Raw genomic sequence first — 15,619 nt, 5'->3', positions numbered from 1 at the left:
TCTTTTTAAATTTTCTTATCAAAAAACTTAGAAAAAAAAATTCTGGGCTTCTCCCTGAAGGTCTTCTCTGGCAAGGCCATTTTTCCTCTTTAACTTTGGTTTTTGCATTCTATATGTAAGCAAAGAAGCAAAGTTCAACTTGTTAGGAAAAAGTCATTGTAGGAAAAAAAGACTTAATTGTGAAACCAGATGGTAAGCATTATTCAACTGATGGGCTAGTAGATCTGAGTGAAGGTGTGGTAATATGATCTTGGTCCGCAGCTGTGACCTGTTGTTCCAGAACAGCCCCTTTCCTCCCTGTCTTTTGAGGCTAAATTCCAGCACCTCTCCCTCCATTTTTGTGGGCACACAGCCCTCCCAGATTGCTTTGACAGATGTGTAAGAATGAAATGAAGCTTGTTCAAGGAAGAGCAACCCATGAGCATGTTTTGAATAGCCTCCTCCCTAGGTTCCTTGTAAAACTGGCAAATCGGGTGGAATGTTCTGCACTCTGAGAGACAAGTTTCCCAGCACTCAGACTGCCCTGAGCCCATCATGATGTCATCAAGATGTCCGTCTTGCAAAAACACACATCAACTCTCTCCTTACCTCCCCTAACAAAACACCAGTCAATGCTTTCTCTTTTGTTTCCTTCCTCAGCAAAAGGTACCACCATACCTCCTTCTCCCCAGTTGAAAATCTAGAAGTCATCCTGCACTCACTAAAAACTTTCCTAGTCTTCTATACCCATGTTTCCTCATGCTGCTGCCCTCATTCAGGCTCTCATTATTTCCCTTCTAGCATTTGGAAATATCTAATTTTTTTTAACCTTATCTTGATCATTTTCTTCTTCCACTCTGCCACTAATGTGTATCTTGAATGAAAATCTGAATGGTGAGGCCACTAAGGTTACAATCCTCTAGGGCAGGGGTGGGTGCGCACTGTTATAAGCACTGTCTGCTATTGTTATATGCCTCTAGGAGTAAGAACCAATGCTGGACTGGAAACATTCCATCTGTCAGCCAGATACAAAAGGCCTTCATGACCTTGGATATCTTATCTTCTGTCACTTCTGCTTCCGACATTACAATAAATGACCATAAACTATTTGTACTTCCTCTTATTCTCATACTGTGGCATACTATTCCTTGGTTTTGTGCCTTGGCCTGTAGGAATTCCTCCCTCAGAAACGTGCTGGAAATACAAACTGCCAAAAGCATTGTTCCTACTGCGTACATGTTATTTTATTCCTCATTTTGGTAGGTGTTGACTCTTGAACTGCTCAGATCATGACTGATGCTTCCTTTGCTCCCTCTCTCTTTTCCTTCTGGTTTTCCTCCTCACACCCAAGTGCAAGTCCCCTCATAATCAGGATGGTGTAGTCTCAGAGTTTTTTGGAAATGCCAGGTCTTGCTGGTTCAATCATGCTTTGAAGTTCTCTCCTTGAGCTGTGTTACACTTGAACCTGCGCCACTCATGGTAGCAATAGGTAATGGTGGCCAGGTACATGTGCAAGCAAGGAGGGCTTTTGCAAATTGGACCTCAGTTTGATCCTCCCCATATCCTGTTGGGTAAGCCAGGAGCTATTACTTCACCCCTTTACAGAGCTGAAATGGAGGATTTTTTTTTTCTAAATTCATCGACATGTTTTACAGGTGTATACTTGACTCTATAGACTGTGTGTTGATATCTCAAGTCCTGTAACCTGATTTAGTGATGGTTGGCTACTTCTTATTAAAGGGGCTTGGGTGTGATCTGTTTTTGTTTTTAGAAGCTCAAAGGGAAATCCATAATACGAACAAAATTTATTTCAGAATATTTGTACACTGTGGCTTAAGAGCCTAATCACGTTGGAATATTCCAGGCCCCCTACTCCCCTTGTTTAATATGTCGTCATTTTTTGGTCAGTTTGATCCTTGACACATCTGTAAAAGAGAAGGGAAGGAAGAAGAGGGGGAAATTTTGCATGATTGGTTTTGGATATTGATTTCTGAGGCCTGTACTATAAGTCACTGAAATTATTTGATTAAGTCTTAAAGATTCAAATACAGTGTGGTTGGGCCTAATAATAATACTAAAAACAGTTCCTTTCAGTGAGGGAGAAGGGAGAAGCTTCTGAGTTCCTCAATGAAGTGTCCATGCACATTCACTCCTGTCGGACTGTGGTATTTCCCACTTCCTGCATCCCATCTAGCAAGGATCCAAGCCTAATAGGCTAATTTCTAAGACCATGGGTCTCTTTGGAAAGATCCTGTTCTTCTTGAGGTTTAACACTGAAAGAAATCAGAAACAACAAATGACTGTATTTGCATTCTCTCACTTTTTAATGAATTCATGCAGCTCCAGCAAATATATGAGAATTAGGAATATTCTCTTCTTTATGGAAGGAAAAAAAGATCATTCTATTTAAAATATATCTGCGCATTGCTAGTATTTAATCAAGCTCTGGATTTGAGCTCAATTAGAGCTTTGATAAAAGTAAGGAGAAAGGAAACGTGAAAGAATGCTCTGCCATTCATGAGGGGCCTGTGTGTGTTTTTCGTTTCGAACTAAATGAATAATGGGACCATGCATTTTCCATGTTGGTATTTTCCGCCCTGAGAATAATTCCCTTCCTGGCTTCTCAATGAATAATGCATTATTTCTGAAACCCAAGAGGCATTCCTTTGATTTTTCCTTTATGTTTAGCTTTCTGAGTGATTTTCAATAAAGGAAATTCAAGGACTTGGAATGAATGCTTGATTAACATTTTTATTGAAGTTCAAGAGCTCTTTGGCTATTATCTCCTGATATTTGGAATATTATTTTTTTCTAAGGAAAGTCTAAGGTATCGTATTTATTAGAAAATGAAGCACCTTGGACCGTCTTCAAAGTGAACAGCAGTTTAAAACCAATACACATTTGTGTTGCAGAACAAAGAGCTTTGTGGGGGTACTTTTCTCCTTGCTTCATTTTCAGTTCCCTGCTGAAAAGGTTCAAAAGAGAAAGCTCACATTCAAAACTGGGCTGTTTAGAGACTAAATCTCATTTGTTTACATTCTGGGATATTCATAACTTGAGGCTAGTCCAAATCCAAGACTTCAGCCCAAGTATGCCTGCATCCACCAAGGCCAGCACACTGAAGTCTAAAGATTCCATTGCACTTCTGGGTCATGCTGTTCCCCATCTGCTCATTAGGCAGCCTGATTGTCCATATGGAGCCTATTAGGTGAGGTGTAATGGGACACGATGGTATCCACTAGTCACATTAGCTCACGTAGTTTCAATCAAGGATCCCCTGGAGATCCTGAGGTAACCTGATGGTACATTTTAATGATATTTCTCAGCTTCCATTTTCCTTGTGATTCAAATGATTAGTGACTTCAGAAACAAAATGGAACTAAAAATGGAATTAAAAATATATTCTACATTTCCATTCCCTTTAGGATTATAGTAAAATCTTAATTCAGAATAATTGGGGAAAGAAAGAGAACAAAGTTGATCAATTGAAACATAGAATTTGGTTTAAAATATTTAATTCTATTAGTTTCAAGAAATGGAAAAATAAGGTAGTATTTTCTAGAACATGGACTCTGGAGCCATCCTCTAGGAGCAGAAAGGCTGGAATTTGTCTCCTGTCTGCCACTTTCCAGTCCTATAGCCTTGAGCAAGGTATTTAAACTTTTTAGGCCTCAGTTTCTTCTTCTGTACAAAGGTGTTTATTAGTCAAAGTGTTGTAAAGATTAAGTGAGTTGTTATTTGGAAAGCATATATCAAGCAATATATAAATGATTGCTGAATAAAAATAAAATGTACATTCTATGCTTGAAAATTATTATTTTCAACCAGGACCATTTAACTGAGCAGGTAATAACAATATTATTACTGTCACTGTAAATTCATATAGGCAATTATTTTCTTAACATTCATTTAATTCTTACAACAAATCTCGTGTGGTAAAATATAATCATCTCTATTTTTCAGATGAGAAAAGTGGGGTGAAAAAGTAATTCACCTAAGTTTACCCAGTTCATTAAACAGCTAAGCAAGCACTTGAGCCCAGGCAAACTGAAATCAGAAAGTGTGCCTTAGCTACACATTAAAGGACATTTGTCATATCTTTTGCCTGAAAACGCTCCATTGCTATTAAGAACCATGTCTTTATAAGAGATGGTAGATCCTGAATATCTCAGTTGCTTATCAAACTTGTGTTTTGCTAAAAATAATCACCATCGTTGTCTCCATACTCAATTTTAGCAGGATATGAATTAATGAAATGTTACTAAGTCAATTATTTTATCATTATTTTTTTTGATGATTAGTGGCCTCCAAGCTCAGTATTTACATATTGAACTGAAATCATTTCATAATTTTTTATTCTCTTTTTTTAATCCTCTGGTCTCTCACCCTGTCCTCATAGGTGCCTTCATCATCTGCTGGACTCCGGGATTGGTCTTATTACTGCTAGATGTGTGTTGTCCACAGTGCGACGTTCTGGCTTATGAGAAATTTTTCCTCCTCCTTGCTGAATTCAACTCTGCCATGAACCCCATTATCTACTCCTACCGGGACAAGGAGATGAGTGCCACCTTCAGACAGATCCTCTGTTGTCAGCGCAACGAGAACACCAACGGCCCCACGGAAGGCTCAGACCGCTCGGCTTCCTCCCTCAACCACACCATCTTGGCTGGAGTTCACAGCAATGACCACTCTGTGGTTTAGAAAGGAAACTAAGATGCAAAGCCAGCTGTCCTCTATGGAGAGATGAACGGCCTCCCCACACCCGATTGCCAGGCAGGGTGGGGAATGAGAGAGGAGGGAAAGAAACTCTGGTACTTAAACACTAACCAATGGCAGTATTTGTTCCTAGACCCCACGAGACTTGATGTATATTGAATATTAGTTTATGTGACAACCCTCATCCTGACCCCATTCCTTTTGAAGGTAGAAAGTAGAGTTCCTGCAATGGAATTGAGAAATGGACTCTGGAGTGTCCATTCAGACGACACTAACTAGACTTGAAAAGATTCTGTGTGGTTTGGTGCAAGTCAGAATAAATTCTGACAAATTGAGTCCACAACTTCATTTACATGCAGCCTTCCCTTTTTTATTTTTCAAGATGCATTTCATTTAATAAACACATTTATGTCTTTTCAGCATGTTTGTGATGGATAAGACTATAGACTTTTAAACTACCGTAATTTCATTTTTTTCCTATGTAGGAAAATTGTAAATTAGAATTATTATTTTTTATTTAGAAAGCATGCATGTAATGTATGTATGCAGTATGCCTTACTTAAAAAGATAAAAGAATAGTAATTTTAAATCTTCTAGGAAATAGAAGAACCTAGTTGTCAAAACCAGTATTTGTTTAGACTATGAAAGAAACAATGTTCTAATCACAATATTACGTTTTTATTAAAGTGTTGTGACAAGTATAAAACAGGGAATACCAGTTTATTGCCAAAAGAATATGTACTCTAAAGTCATAGAAGATGAAGCACAATAATTTTTTTCTGCATATTTAAAATATACAAGTACATTCTTATTGCCAGTACATCAGAGGAAATTTTTAATAGCCCATTTTTTCTGAGTTATAAAATAATACCTAATTGTTGTAGAAAACTTGAAAATTGCATAAATGTGTAAAAAAAAGGAAAAAAATGATTACCAATAATATCACAATCCAGAAGTAACATTCTTTAACAGTTTTCCCACGTATGCCTATGTGTATATTGTATACTTTTTTATGTAATTGGAATTGTACTGTAAACAGATTTAAAAGTAGCTTTTTAAATTACAGAATTGCCAGATTTTACTATGGCATTAAAATTTTTAACAAAAAAATTTTAGTGACTATATAATATTCCATTTAATGGATGCAACTCAGTTCATTTAACCAATCCCATATTGTTGACTATTTACATTATTTCTAATTTTCACTATTATAAAGTTGCAAAAAAATGTGTACATAAACTTTGTCCATATAATTGATTATTTACTTGGGACCTATTCCCATGAAGGATTTTTTTTAAAAAATGTGAAATATCTTCTTATGCTTTTACCTTTTATAAAAAGGGGTTTCCTGCTTTTGTAGCACATGGTAGCAATTGTGAGGAAAGCCAATTAAATTACCTTCTTACAAAAGAAATGCAGTGGTTACTTTAGTTGAGATGACTTTTATTAATATTACAAGATGGATTAGGAACAGTCAAGTGTTATAATAACCAAGACACCCTAATATACCTATCAATTCCAAAGTTTGCTAAGGAACCATTTTTTTCCCTCTTTTGGTGGCCACAAATGTAATGTAGAATTAAAGAAAATGCAAAGAAATCAAATGTGCTGAGTGAATAAAGGATTGCTGTGTTATGTAGCTTGGGGCCCTTCTGTCTATATAGCAAAGGGATTGAGTGTGTCCATATGTGACTTGGCCACCGTGTATTCTCCAGGATTCACCTGCTGCCATCTTAGGTGACACCTGTTTAATACATTCTCAAGGTCAAGAAGTGATTGCATCAGTTTGTTGTAACAAGTGATGAGGAAGTAATGTGATCTTGAAGCAGGTATGGGGAAGTCAGGAGGACGTCTAAGAGAAAGAACTCCCGAAGAAGACTGACTGTCTTGGAAGGAGGGAGTCGGTATGTGCGTGGTCATCCTGGAGAGGATAGACTTGAAAAGTTCCCACAGTGAAAAGAATGTGGGGAACCAGTCAGCAGAAAGGTGTTGGTTGCACATACTTTACCAAAAGTACAGAACATCTTATACTGGAAATGAAAGAAGTGAACTTGGACTTTTACTGATGTGCCTATTTTTATGGAGGAAATATGGACTATTTGAGATTAAAAGCATACTAATTGGACTCTAATAAATCATTCTCAATCAGTGTTTGGTCACGTGTGGCTCTGCTCAGTGCTGCTTGTCTTTTTTGAGTTTTCTCGCCTGCATGGCACGGTGTCTTCCCTCTGTGAGCTCCTTTATGTCCCAGCTACCAGGGATAAAGGACTCTGTGGTGAAGCCAGCCCATTCCGCCCCCCCACCAGAACTGCTTTCTTTCCCCCCCCCCATAGGTAGATAAACTTTATTCAAATGTCTGCATAAATATGACTTGATGTCAAATGAGAAATTTTCCCGAAGGGTTAAAATTTATTAAACAATAAAATTCAGTACTTCCTCTGGTCTGTCCCTGAATTTAGTTGACCAACACATCATTGTTAATAGTCTGCACTCATTGCTCATTTTCATCAGTCACATTTCTCAGATCTTTGAGTGGCACTTCCCATTTCTCAGGACATCTCTTAAATTGCTTTCAGTAACAGAAGGACAAGGATGTTATCTGCTCATTTCTACCCGAGAGGCAAAACCACATCCCTTGATCAGAACTGCTTTTTTCAATCTGAGTAATAGTTTTTCCAGTGCCTCAGAGATTGGGGTTTCTGTCCCATGAAAGGAAAGACAATGTGTTAGTACTGTACTTTACACCAACAGGATAACTGGGGGTGTCGAAAAACAAAACAAAACTCTGATTTTATGGAAACTTTGACAACTTTATAAAATAAAAACCGTTCACTTCTATCACTCAGAGTTTATAAGTCAGTGGTCTTTCTGTTCAAGGATTCAATGACTAATGTCAAAAGTGATATCTCTTCCAATGATATGTCCTTTATAATCTTATCATCAGTATATCATTAAGGTGTTAGAAAAAGATAAATATCTATAATGACCCAATGAGTTATTTGGAAGAGAATTTTCAACCTTTAAATTTGGGTAGGTGGAAGATTGTTAGAAATCAAATATCTTTGAACTCTTCTTTACCAATTAGTCACCCCTCACATATTCCCTTTTTTTCCTTTTAGTTAGTGAAATCATGATTTTCTAGACTGGAAATCTCACCTAACATTTGTTATATAATTAATGAATTATCCATCTTTTTTCTTTCCCAATTAACTATTGCTTTGGGTTCTATTATTCACCTTCCTTCTAATATATTCCAATTGTCTCTCAAATTTCTGAAATATTGTAACTTTGTAATATTGTGTCTAGACCCTCCCTTTAACCCCCTGGAGAGTGCAGAAATGTATCAATCATGTCCCTTCACTATACTAAGGTAAGCAGAACATTTTTATGGAAAACCCTTTTGAAACAAATCACTTATTTTTTGAACACCAAGTCAACTTCACTGGAACTCTCATACGGGTTTAGCTGTGGGTTAAGTTGAGGCAGCTTGTGACTGGGCTGAAATTAGGCACCACTTGCTGGAAGAAATGTGTGACATTAGGAGCCAGATGTGTTATGAATCTACCTGATCAGAGCCCATTCACCTGCTACCTATCTAGCAAATTCTCTAAAGTTTTAAGGCTCATATTCACAGATTATTTTTTATTATGCTGTTTAATGATAGAACATGTAAAACCATTTAAATACTAAAATAATTCAGCCAAATTCACCTATTTTTATATGACCCTCGAGCTAAGGACAGATTTTTGCTTTTAAGTGGGAAAATGTCTTGTGACAACAAATATTATGTGAACTTTAAATTTCAGTGTTCATAAAGTTTTATTGGAATAAAGGCTCAGGTTAGTTTATTGTCTATGGCTGCATTTATACTATACTGGCAGAGTTGAGTTGTGATTAGGACTTTATGGCCCTCAAAATCTAAAATGTCTCCTATTTGGCCCTTTAAAGAAAAAGTTTACCAACCCTTGATTTGGAGGATTCCATTTTCAATCATTCTGTCCACATGACTTTGAATCTGCATTGCAAGACTAATGACCAATTTGGTACAAGATCTCTTAATCCAGCCATCTATGACAGACAATTCTCAGTTGAATTTTTTTTATAACTAAAGATAATCTTTATTTTGAAACGATCTCAAACTTGCAGAAAAGCTTGCCAGATTGACAGAATTTGTAACTGTGAAATTCTGAAAGGGTACAGAATCGTTCAACTGTAGGTAGACAGCATTGCAGGGGTCCTGCCCTAGCCGGGTCCAGGGAGTCCTGAAGGATGAGTGGCGTCCGCAAAAAGATGAAACAGGAGTCGTTCTGTTGGAGCAATCTCCAGAGAGAGAGCTCTAATGCAGCTTTCTCTGGATCATCTTTTATTACAATTTTTCTCATCAGAAATTCAGAATACGTCATTGATTATACAATTTAAAACTTTTGCCAAGACATGACATTTCCTTAACCATAATTTAGGGGTACAAAAAATGTAACATTAATTTACATTTTTCCAGGATATGACCTTTAGTTATTTAATTATTAAAAGTACAGAATCATTAATAAAATGCATCACTAATTTACATTTTTTTCAGATTTTCCCAAGATTTACTTTTTTCCCCAAGATATGCTATTTTCTTATTAACTAATGCCAAACTACATAACCAGATTCTAAGTCTCCTAACCTATCATTAACCTTTAAGTTTAAAGTACCTTTACTTTATTTCTAATCTAAAATTCCCATCTAAAAAAGTCCCCTTAAATCTTATACTTAAAATATCCTAAAGTTTATAAATCATTCTGAAAACAGAAACCCATACAACTAAAAACTTAAGAATTTCTAAACCAAAATTCTAAATAGGATAATATTTCTAACATTATTCTAAAAATATATCTTATAAAGCTACTTTAATTAATTCCTAAATTTATTCTCATAAAACTGGTTGAGCTGCTTTCTCAGAGAGTTTCTTTGTTTCTCAGTCAAGGTGCACTAGTTATCATATCTTTATAATCTTTCTCAATAGAAAGTAAGTCCTAAACATCAGTCCACTTTCCGCCAATATTAACTATGCTCATCATAAATCCCTATGTAAAGTAAAAAAAAGGGTTTATAAAAAGAGAAGAATATATCTTTATATGTTTTAACTTTCCTAAGTGTATAATATAACTTTCCTCAATCAAGAATGAGGCTACATATGGTGGGCTTTGTAAAATAAGCATAATGATTAGGTTTTCCTAAGAGGCCGGAAATATGAGCTTGGGTTCTAGTTGACATAATCAATGTGGTGCCTAAAATTCTCATGACCTTTCAGAGTATGATTGTTGTCCATTATCAGATTTGTCCTCAATGTACTGAGATAGAAGAACAGCCTTCTACTTTGTCCTTGATATGCTGAGGGGTAGTAGAACAGCCTTCAAAGCATGAACTACCTGTTATGTTCTAGCCATCTGAAATTTAATTTGTTTGGCACTTAAAATACTCATGCCTCCTGTCAGAAACATAAGCATGAAAATGAAAAGTCCCAATTACATAAAAAAGGGTCTCATGGTTTCGGTTTCCCACCAACCAGCGCGGCTTTGCCAGCATTCATCCTCACTGTGACCCTGTCAAGACAGTGAGTGGGGGATCCGCTTCACCACAGCATGATACTCCAACACCTTTAAATACTATGTTCTTTCTTCAGATAAGGACATTCTGGTTCAGAACCTCGATGCAACCATCAATATCAGGAAATTAACGCTGACACAGAACATGCCGTTTCATCCACAGACTGACCACATTCTTGTTTCACCAGTTTATGTACAGCTGTGCTTTAAAGCGAAGAATCCAGATCTGAACTGGATTATTATCTAGTTGTCTTCTCTCTCCTGTCTTCAGTCTTTGAGAAGTTCCTCAAAACTTCTCTCAACCCTTATGGCCTTGTCACTTAAACATCACAGGTCATGTTGTAGAATGCCCCCTCAGTTTGGGTTTTTCTGACATTTCCTTACGATTAGGTTCATACTATTTATCTTTAACAATATTAGACTTGTGCTGCTACAGTTCTCACTGTATCCTGTCAAGCAGCTCATGTTGATCTCTTTAGGAACTGGTGATATTAACTTGAATTATTTCATTAAAGTACTGTCTGTCAGGTTTCTCCATTGTGAAGAGAACTCTTTTTTCCCTTGTAATAGCACTTTGTAGAGAAGTACTTCAGACTATGGAAGTATCCTGTCCAAATTTTACTGTCTAGTTTTCACATCTGTTGATATTTCTTGGATGCATCAATCATTATTCTAATGATTTTCAAGTGATAAATTTCCAATTCTCTTCCAAATTGATTAGTAAGCATTCCTTTGTGAGAAGAAGCTTTGTCTTCTCTCATTTATTTGTTTATTATTTATATTAACATAGACTCATGAACTTCTATTATTCAATTGGTTATAATATTATTATCATTATCAAAGTTTCTCTCTTAAGGTAATTGTAGATTCACATGAAATTGTAAGAAATAATATAGAGAGATCTCCTGTGCTCTTTACCTAGTTTCCCCAAAGGGTAATATCTAGACAATAATATAACATACCCATATTAACATTGATCTCTCCTGTTGCACTCCATAGCCGCACCACCTCCCTTACTATCCTGACCCACACATCCACTAATCTTAGTCTGTTCCCCATTTCATCAATTGCATTTTAACCACTTTTTCATACCAAAACTTCAGACTTCTCTATGACAATGATTTCAGGGTGCTTAGCCGATACATATAAGAAAAATGATTGTTGCACACAAGGAAACAATCTCAGAGGAAAAACTGGGGGTATAATATCTATTGTCTATAGCATTATTTGATGCCTAACTCTATTTTCATTACACTGTAATCCATAACTCATTATATGTGTTTATCTGTATTGGCTTCCCAGATTATGAATTTCTTGATGAGAGATAAATGTATTATATACATTTTTCAAATACATTAATGCAGTAAAAGTAATAGAAGACAAAATGATATCATGAATGGGGGCATGAGCTGCCCTGTGGAATGCTCACGTTATTGCAGGCATGCCTATGTCCCAAGACAGATTCTAGATTCTTCAAGTGCAAGGTAATGTTGTGTTTTCCATCTGCATTTTAGGACCCCGGTGACTAGAACAAAACTAGAAATATGGTTCCACTTACTAAATGATCTTTGATTGAGAACCATAAGATCTTAATTAGGTGTAATAGTTACGGTTATCACCATCTCTCCTCTTTAACTTATTCATACCTAAATTTTTTGAGAGCCTTCTCTATATTAAGTCCATATGACAGTACTGTTAAATATGACAAGCAAGATCTTTAATGAAGCTTTAGATTTAGTAGGAATAAGGAAGAAAATAATTCAAGAATAAAATTACAAATCATATTTGGAGTTCCAAAGGAAACAAAGTCATGACAGATATCATTACAGGAAAACAAAAGGGATGGGGAAGACAAGAAGAAGAATGAACTTCAAAAAATGTTCAAATCAGCAAGGCTCTGGGTTCGGATAGGAACTCTTCCCTCAAAGCCTCTTATCTTGAGTCTGCATTACACAGAGGTGCATTACAAATGTGCAGCCAGTCTGGTAGTCAGTGTACATTGAACAACCCATTAGAAAAATGGGCTTGCTTCTAGCATAGGCACATAGGAATTTCAGGCAAGAAGTGTAAAAGCTTTGAAAGAAAGCAAGAAGGGCAAGTATAGACTGCGAATCAGGCTTGAAAAGCAGGCACGATGACTCGAGGAGTCATAAAATTGTGATGAACAAGTCAAAGTATTCAAATTAAACAGTCTGGTTTACACTTCTGAATAAAGAACAGAAGGAAGACTGATGGCAAAAGACAAGGTCAGAGACTGTCACACTGACAGGAAAGGTGAAGGGGGCAGTGGAGGTTGGAAAAGAGGATGGATGGATTCAAGAGGTGTCAGGGGACTGTCATTTTTACCAAGATGTGACCACCAGATGCATGAGGGATGTGATATCCTGAGATAAGGAACAAAGGGTGAACAGTCAGTTTACAGAAGAGATGTATTGAGCTGTCAAAGACAGTTGTGCAGTAGGGAAGTGGCTATGTGAGACACGAAGCCCAGAATATCTCTCTGGACAGAGCTCTAAATTCTGGAGTCTGTTTTTCTGCTACCATCTTGCTGTATTCTTCCCCACGATGGGAAACACAGAGCTTTTGATCTGTTTGAATTAGAAGAAAGGAATGGAATACAACAAGGAAAAATAAAAAATAGACTTAGTATCTAAATACATTATCCAAAAACATGTGAGAATGTTTCTTTTTAATCAAACAGGGTTATCTATATACAATGTATTTGATATTCTCATTTGATAATATATTTTAGAGAGATGTCCAAGGTTAGTGAATATGCATCTACCTTACTATACAGTTGAACTGGAGATTATTCAAGCTCACCAATATTTTGTTTGCACCTCCTTCCTGGACTACTGGAAAACTACAATTCTCTTAAGCAGGTCCATGTCACTAGTTATGGCCTGTGGACTATGAGTGTGTATAGCATGTATCATTTCTAAGTTGATCGTGTATAAAGCCCCCATGCTATTTTCTAGATCTTCCCTTCCCAACTTGACCTGCGAAGTCAAGAAGTGGCAGAATCATGAGAAGTATTCATCAGCCTGGGATCTTGAGTGTGTAGAATAAATTCCTGGTCACCTCTCACTTCATGAATGTTTGAATAGCCTAATGATTATCATGATCAGGCAATAAGCATTTTCTGTCTTTCCAGTGGGTTTTTGTGATATTTGTTTTGTTTTGATTTGTTTTTTGTTTTTACTGCAACACAACTTAGTTTCTCCTGATATTATTGCCTTTTTATGAGCATTAGGGTTCTTTCTAATTTTTGCTTTTATTGGATCATAGAAAATGTACATTTAAATTTCTATTTTGGAGACAGAATACCAAAATGTACTCCAAAACTACCATGCCCATTTATAGTCTCACAGTGCATAAAACTCTTTTAACCAATATCTTTATTAATATTATACACTACCAGTCTTTATGGCTCTATAATTAAAAGAGTTTTGCTGAAAAAAAAAATCCCAAAAGATTTTTAACAGTACTCTCCTAAATAATGCATGATTCAAAGAAGAAGTTTCGAAAGAAATTTAAAATTTGAACTAAGTGAAAATACAACCTATCAAAATTTGTAGGAGGCAGTGAGAACAGTATTTAAGAAGGAAATTTATAACAGTTAATGATCTAAATAAAGATCTGTAAAAGAATGATTTACAATCAACAATCTGAGCTTTCACCTTAGGAAATTTGAAAAAAATAAAAGATCAAATTACATCCAAAATAATGGAAATTAGAGCAGAAATCAATGAAATTTAAAATAGGAAATCCATAGGTGATTGGGGGTGGGGTCAATGAATCCAAATTCTGATTCTTTGCAAAGATCAGTAAAATTGACAAGCTTTGAGCCAGTTAAGGAAAAGAAGGGGACACAAACTACTAAGAAAAGAAAAATGGGACATCACTACAGATCCCATGGACAGTGAAAGGATAACGAAGAAATACTACAAACAGCTCTTTGTCCACAGATTTGAGAACCTAGATTAAATGGACTAATTTGTTGAGAGACACGATTTGCCAAAAATACAAGAGAAAATAGACCATCTAAGTAGGCCTATAGCTATTAAAGACAATGAATCAATCAAGGCCTATAGCTATTAAAGACATTGAATCAACCAGGATCAATCAATCAATCATTGATCAACAAGATCCTGGAAGTTCTAGGTGATACAATATGACAAGAAACGATATAAAAGGTACACGAATTGAAAAGGAGGAGAGAAAGCTGTATTTGCTTATAGATGACGGGACAGTTTGCGTAGAAATTCTAAAGATACTGACAAGTCTTAGAACTAAGAAGTCATAACTACAATGGGGAATGGCAAAAATCCAAAACGGACACCATCAAATGCTGGTGAGAATGTGGAGCAACAAGAACTCTCATTGATTGTTGGTGGGAATATGAAGTATTGTAGTCATTTTGGAAGACACTTTGGTGGTTCCTTCTAAAACTAAATATACTCTTACCACATGACCCAGCAATAAAAATGCTTGGTATTTACCTGCATGAGTTGAGAAGTTATGTCCATATAAAACCCTGCCCTGAATGTTTATAGCAGCTTCATTCATAGTTGCCCAAACTAGAAAGCACCTGACATATTCTTCAGTAGGTGAATGTATAAATAAACTATGGCATACCCAAACCTTGGAATATTATTCAGCACTCAAAATAGATCAATTATTAGTCCATGAAAGCAAAGGAGAAACCTGAAATGCATGTTACTGAGTGAAAGAAGCTGTTATAACTTCAATATTAGATGTGCCCCCCAATTTTATGTGTTAATGCAAGAATGTTTATAAGTAAAATGATTAGATAATGAGAGTTATAACTCATCTGTGTTTTAATTCATTTAATGGATTAACAATTTGAATGAACTAACTCTGTGGCAACCCTAAGCAGGTAGGATGATGTGGCTAGAAGAAGCAGGTTACTGGGGTCATGCCTTTGGGATTTATATTCTATCTCTGGCATCTTACTCTGTCTCTGCTTCCTGGCTACCATGAGCCGAGCAGCTTTCCTCCACCAGGCCCTCATGCTATGATGTTGTGCCTCAGGTCCAGCGCAATGGAGTCAGCCAACCCAGGACCGAAACTCTGAAACCATGAGCCAAAATAAACATTTCATTCTCTAACTTGTTAGGTATTTTGGTCACAGCAACCAAAAGGTGACTAACACATGAGCCAAACAGAAAAGCCTGCATACTGTAAAATTCCAACTGAAGGACATTCTGGAAAAGACAAAACTATGGAGACAGTAAAACAATATCAGTGGTTTCCAGGGGTTAGAGCAGAGGGAAGGACAGATTGGCTGAGCACAAAGGATTTTCAGGGTAATG

General features: G+C 36.4%; 1 protein-coding gene across 5 annotated transcripts in view; it reads left to right on the top strand.

Annotated features, from left to right (window-relative positions):
- Positions 1-6,843, top strand: part of Lpar1 (lysophosphatidic acid receptor 1) — a 154,700-nt gene extending 147,857 nt beyond the window's left edge. For all 5 annotated transcript variants that reach the window (XM_046451960.2, XM_046451962.2, XM_046451959.2 and 2 more), the window contains one exon: positions 4,379-6,843. In XM_046451960.2, the coding sequence (XP_046307916.1) occupies positions 4,379-4,680 (302 nt within the window). In that variant the 3' untranslated portion in view covers positions 4,681-6,843. The remainder of the gene's footprint in view (positions 1-4,378) is intronic.
- Positions 6,844-15,619: the final 8,776 nt, after the last annotated feature.

The sequence above is a fragment of the Marmota monax genome, unplaced genomic scaffold (genome assembly GCF_021218885.2).
Source record: "Marmota monax isolate L192 unplaced genomic scaffold, Marmota_monax_Labrador192_F-V1.1 WCK01_AAM20220418_F8-fsc00020, whole genome shotgun sequence".
NCBI classification, from domain to species: domain Eukaryota; kingdom Metazoa; phylum Chordata; class Mammalia; order Rodentia; family Sciuridae; genus Marmota; species Marmota monax.
This window is presented reverse-complemented; position numbering and strand designations above follow the sequence as displayed.